This window comes from Pelodiscus sinensis, chromosome 6 (assembly GCF_049634645.1).
Source record: "Pelodiscus sinensis isolate JC-2024 chromosome 6, ASM4963464v1, whole genome shotgun sequence".
NCBI classification, from domain to species: Eukaryota; Metazoa; Chordata; order Testudines; family Trionychidae; genus Pelodiscus; species Pelodiscus sinensis.
This window is the reverse complement of record NC_134716.1, coordinates 32,299,413-32,305,412: the sequence shown is the minus strand read 5'-3', so window position 1 is coordinate 32,305,412 and position 6,000 is coordinate 32,299,413. Positions and strand designations below refer to the sequence as shown.

The 6,000-nt window shown below is 44.9% G+C and overlaps 1 protein-coding gene across 7 annotated transcripts in view; it reads right to left on the bottom strand.

The window, feature by feature from the left end:
- Window positions 1–525: 525 nt before the first annotated feature.
- Window positions 526–6,000, bottom strand: part of TJP2 (tight junction protein 2) — a 105,514-nt gene continuing 100,039 nt past the window's right edge. For all 7 annotated transcript variants that reach the window (XM_075931681.1, XM_006137846.4, XM_006137845.4 and 4 more), the window contains 3 exons: window positions 5,556–5,882; window positions 3,225–3,310; window positions 526–1,424 (listed from right to left, as the gene is read on the bottom strand). In XM_075931681.1, coding sequence (XP_075787796.1) covers window positions 1,259–1,424; window positions 3,225–3,310; window positions 5,556–5,882 — 579 coding nt within the window. In that variant the 3' untranslated portion in view covers window positions 526–1,258. The remainder of the gene's footprint in view (window positions 1,425–3,224; window positions 3,311–5,555; window positions 5,883–6,000) is intronic.

The following is a 6,000-nucleotide window of genomic DNA, read 5'->3' as shown; positions in this document are numbered from 1 at the left end:
TCCCCTTCATCCCACCTAATATTGTTTTGGTCTATTCCTTTAGGTAAGCAGTGGAATTCTACTGTTTAAAGTGTCATGCCTAACAGAACACCAAGTAAGTTATTTTGGGACATGTTTTAAATTAGACCATTTTCCACAGGTAAGTGAAAATTTAAAAAACAAGAAACTTCTCTAGTATCCCACTAAGCATTTTTCTTTTCCAGTGGAGCAGAGAGAGAAATAAAAATGCCTTAAGGTTCATGTGCAACATGATTAAAGTCTCCCTAAGTACTGCAACTTTCTTTCCAGATTCCACATGTTGAAGATAGGAAGCATCAGAACAAAACCAATAGGAGCTAATCTGCTTCCGATGACACAAACAGCAAACTTCCCACTGATTTCAATAGAGCAAAAGTAGGCCCTAAAAAAAAAAAAAAACCTAGGCCCTAAAACATTCAGGCACCTTAAATGTAATAGTTAATAAAAATACAAAGTGTTACCAAAATATTTACTTCTTTAAATAAAAAAAAAGGTGTGAGATGTCTGTCTAGAATATATTCATTTATTATTCTGTGGTCCATATCAATTTAAAGACATAATTAATTGAATTTCTACATCATTTTCTCAATTTCAACCCTTCCTGGCTTCATATTAGCCAGTCTACAAAGGTACATCTTTCCCCATACAGTCAATATTTATGAAAAGCCGTATACCAATCTATTAGCTTAGAAAAATAACATGCTGGGGAAATTAGAGCCATGAAACTGATACAAAAGTTAGATAACACAGTAAAACACCCTTTAGTAACTTATGGCTTTGCACAGTATCGGGTATCAATATGAACAATTTAAGACAATTTTGTTAAAGGCACTTAAGAGTTCTTTAAATACTTTTTTGAATTTAGTTCTGTTGCATTAAAAAGTTATATGTCTGAAGACATTTTCATAACAGTGGAACAGTCTAAAAAGGCAGTTTTAAAGGAGAGAAAGTTTACTTTTTTTTAAATGTTAAAATATGAAAATATCAAGAATACATACAAGATTTAGAATGGGTATTGGTCCTTATAAAACAGGCAACAATGTTCAGGCAAAAGTGATCACTTTTTTTAAAGATACAAATAGTCTCAAAATGTAAGTCCAGTTCCAGTATGTGGCTGTATCATGTAGAATACCCTAAGACTGCCAATAAAAATATACCTTTATAACTAACCAGAGCTCCATTTTGTCTGTGGAAGGAAAAGGGTCTCAAACCAGCTTTATAAAGGCATGTTCTAGAGGGTCTATAATTCTGTGTCCCTGTATCTGGATGGCTGTCCATAATATCCACGCTTGGAGTGGTCCGATAGCTGCCGACGATATTCTTCCTCCTCTGCATCACTGCCATAACTTCCTCGATTTTCTAGGTAAGGCCTGGCAGGTGGCTTCTGAGGCTCTGGAGGTCTAGAACTAGCACAGCAAAAAGCAAGACAGAGCAAAGATGTCAGAACAATTTCTTTTCTCCCCAACCTCTGTTATTCCACTGTGTTATTTTCTATACCGGCTACATGATGTCCTTCTATCTTGCCTTCATGCTGCTTCACAACTTCGAACAGCCTCCTGCTCCCAAGCACCTTTCTCCTCTTTGCCTGAAGGCTTCTTGTATTGATCTCCTCACTAAAGAAGTCTCCACTCCTCCACAGGCTTCACAAACATTTCTAAGAGGGTTGGGGTTTTTTGTTTTTAATTTTTAAGTGGTTTGAAAAAAGTTGTGTAGGTTATGGAGCTAATTGTTTATACAGACTATAAACAGTACATGTAATCATTCTTTACATAGGAAAGGAAGGGGATTTCACTGATTTTCAGCAGTCTGTCATTCTAAACTCCATACTGAGCACTAGCAAGAGGGAGCATTTTTTCCCCACATTATTCTGTCATTCAGGATCTTAAAAGAAAGCAACAATATCATTTAATAGTGTTGTGTTAGCCAATATAATTAAGAACATACATTCTAAACTGTCAGTTGCTTATTTCTTTTATCTTCATGCTTGGCTACATTAAATATTTTGCTCCTCCTTAAAACCACCTCCACAGATGCCATAAGCTTGCAATTCCTGCAGCTTTGCAATAATAAGCTCTTCAAGGAAATCCTGCAATGACTGTTTTTGGGCCTTCCCAATTTGATTATACTTTAATCTACCAAAGGAGCAGACTGAAAACAACCAAACAAAATAAAAAAACCAAAGCCAAGCCACCTTCCTCACAACTCCTTAGGTTTTCCGCATCCCCCCAAAAAGTTACAAATGAAAGAATGAGAGAACTTCAGTGAACTTTGGCTCAAAACTGTCAGGGGAGTCAACATCCTGGACAGGGGGCAAGAGGATAGCTCCATGCTCCCAGAAGGGGCAGAGCCTCAGGTGGAAGGGGCAGGGATGGGGGCATCCAGCTCTCAGCCCCGCCCAGAGTATGTCATGCCATGCCCCCTCCCATTCCTCCCTTAGAGCTACTTTGAGCATGCCATGTGACAGTCCAGAGGAGATTTAAAGGGCCCGGGCTGTCAGTGCTGCAGCAACCAGGAGCCCCAGGCCCTTTAGAATTGCCAGGCCTGGGGCAATTGTCTCTTTAGCCCCTTCCTTCCTCCCCCATCAGCAGATCTGAGGCTCATGGTTCTACTTCTGTCTCAGTACTGACCGTCTTCCCTTCTATGAGTAACGTAACCCCAATTTCCCCAACCCATAAAATGCATGGTTGTAATAGACTGTGCAAAATCAATCTTTACCACCCCTACTGACATCAAGTACTGCTTTATAGCCCAAGAAGTTCCACTGAAATCTGTGAAATTTGTCAAATCACTTTCCAACACTGATTAATGTCTAGCACTGCAACAATCCAATCTCTGACAAATAAGGGACAGCCCTGAAGAGCTGAAGTACAAGTGATCTCTAATTATGAGACTCAAAGTGAACTGGCACCCTAAATCTTTTAGTAATATGGGATACCTGTGTAATTCTCTCCGAGGAATTCAAGCACACTAGTACTATGAAGCAGTCTGAAAAAAAGATAAAAAGGCAAAGACCCTGAAAGGAAGGCCTTTACTACTGTCATGACAGATGAGCCCTTCAGCATCTCATCTTTGATACTCTGTGAATTTCAGGAATCTTCGGTAGAGCACTGTACAGAGTCAGGGCTTGATGAGCTGCATAATCAGGTTGCTCTTGCTGATGTAGTAAACACAAACCAGAAGAGTACTTTCAAGTGCATGTGTCTTACCTCATGGGCTGGGGCCAGTTCTGGTCTGGCTTCCGTGTTTTGATTGGGACAGCATAAATATCTGGGTGTTTCTGGGCTATTTCCAGCTTTAAAAAGAGCAGAAGAAAAAAAGATGTCTTTCGGTTTATACGTCAGGAGATCTTAAACTGAGCAATGTAGCTCAGTTTCTCTTTAAAGGAATTAAAATATAAATGGATGACAAATCTTAGATTTTAATTTCAAGTAAAATATTATACTGCCAAAGTAATAAACAGTAAAAAACCCAAACAAACCCAAAGCCATTAATTTTCCATAGCTACTATAGAAAACCTTTACACAGAACATATTCTATATCTATATCCCTCTTAGATTTTCCTCCCCCCTACATTTTCCTCCAAAACTACAACTCTCCCTCTCATATATATGAATGAATAATGATGTTGAGAGCAATTTAGATTACAGGCAGTCCCTGACTTACGTCGGATCCGCACTTACGAACGGGGCTTTCTCGCCCCGGAGCTCACAGGCAGCGTCCGCCACCTCGACCTCCGGGGCGAGAAAAGCTGCTCCCGGTGCCCCTGGTCTGCTGGGGACCGTCTCCAGCAGACCAGGGGCACCGGGAGCAAAGCCGCAGCAGCGGCGGGTTCCCGCGCTTCTGAGGCTTTGCTCTGGCAAAGCCTCAAAGGTGTGGGATCGCGCCGCGGCTGCGGCTTTGCTCCCAGTGTCTCTGGTCTGCTGGAGACGGTCCCCAGCAGAGCAGGGACACCGGGAGCAAAGCCGCAGCCGTGGCAGGGTCCCGCGCCTCTGAGGCTTTGCCAGAGCAAAGCCTCAGAGGCGCGGCACCCCGCTGCAGCTTTGCTCCCGGTGTCCCTGGTCTGCTGGGGGGGGGCCGCAGCTAGTGTGCCCCCACCCCCCCCCCAGCAGACCAGGCTTTTGTTGTGGACCCTGGTCAGTTTCAGCAGCGGCTGAATCAGGACGCCTGGGGCAGAGCAGCTGGGGTGCTGCCGGGTTGGTCCAGTAGCGCTGAGGAGCGGTGCTACTAGAGCAACCCATCAGCACCCCAGCTGCTCTGTCCCAGGCGTCCCCAAGTCAGCCGCTGCTGAAACTGACCAGCGCTGACTACAGGAAGCCCGAGGCAAAGTTGCTCTGCCCCGGGCTTCCTGGAATCAGCCGCTGATCAGTTTCAGCAGCAGCTGACTTGGGGACGCTTGGGGTTCTTAAGTTGAATCTGTATGTAAGTCAGAACTGGCGGTCAGTTTCAGCAGCGGCTGAATCTGGACGCCAGTTCCGACTTACATACAGATTCAACTTAAGAACAAACCTACAGTCCCTATCTTGTACGTAACCCGGGGACTGCCTGTACTAATGTGTATGCTGACTGTTGGTCGATACAGTGGGAGGTTGGAAGAAGAGGAAGAAATATGCTACTGTATTAGATTTTACATTGCTGAGTAAATGTACTTACAGGACTGAATACGTGTATACAGGACAGACTGAAAAAGTAGGTTACTACCAGTGTTCCCTCTAATTTTTTATGTCCATGTTCAGAATGAATTTTGTTATGTGTATCTATATGGAGATGATGTAAGATGTGCACCAAGATAGAGGTGATACATCACACATCATCTCCATATTGATACACATAACAAAATTCACTCCGAACCCCTCGGGCCCACAAATCATCCAGGGGCAGAGTGTGGGAGGGGAATAATGGCTTTGGTGCTTGGGGCATAGGAGGGGGCTTCAGGCTAGTGCTAAGGGGTTTCAAGTGTGGGAGCAGGCTCAGGACAGGAGGTTGGAGTGGGAGTGCAGAGACTGGGCAGGAGAGGGCTCAAGGCTGGGGTGTGGGTTGAGGTGCAGGGTCTGGGAGAGAGTTAGGGACTCAGGGCCTGGGCCAGAGGTTGAAGTGTGGGGTGCTTACCTGGGACAGCTCCCATTTGGTGGTGGTGGGGAACAGGTGGCTCAGCACAGTCAATACTGCCCTGTGCTCCCATGGGCCACAATTCCCAGCCAATGAGAGCTGCAGGGGTGGAGCCCCCCAGCTGAGGAAGCTTCCCAGTGTTCAAGGCAAGGTGGCGCCAGCACAGAGCTGCTCCTTCCCTCTCCCCCACCAGGAAGGGTGGCCCAAAATACAGGAGTTTTAGTGGCTGCTGCTCCTTTCTTAAATCAGCCCTGCTGCTGTGGCCAGAGGAGCATGCCTCTCCCTAGGCCACTGCAGCTTCCTGCTGGGGTCAGAAGAGCGTGCCTCTCCCCAAACCCCGTGCAGCAGCTGTATGTGCAACAGCCCTGGGCCCCTGCATGGGGCTAATTAGGCAGCTGCGCATGTTAGAGGGAACCTTGGTTACTACCTACCCTGGCATTCTGTGCCTCTTGTAGTTCCTGTATTCTTTGCAGTCTTGCCTTGTGATCCATCTTCTCAAATATTTTAACTTTCCCCAGTACAGATTTTGGAGCACCGTCTTGTCCAGCTGCATCTTCCTCTGGATTTTCCTCTTCCTCTGTGGCTAGGACTGCTGGCTGAGATGTCTTCAGTATAGGACGTCCAAAGGCAGGTTTCACAGAAATAGGAGGAGGTGCTGCCCTGGATGAAGTCTCATTGCTGACAATGTTAGAGCTATTTGTTTTGGGTTCATAGTTCTTGGGAAAGTCATATACATCTTCTTTGTTTTGTACTTTACCCTGTAGATATTAAGAACACACTGAAGTTTACAAATAGCAGCATCTTTATAGGAGTATTTTCATTTGACATTGGTTATATTGCTTGTGCATTTTTGTATTGCCCATCTTTGTACTGCCC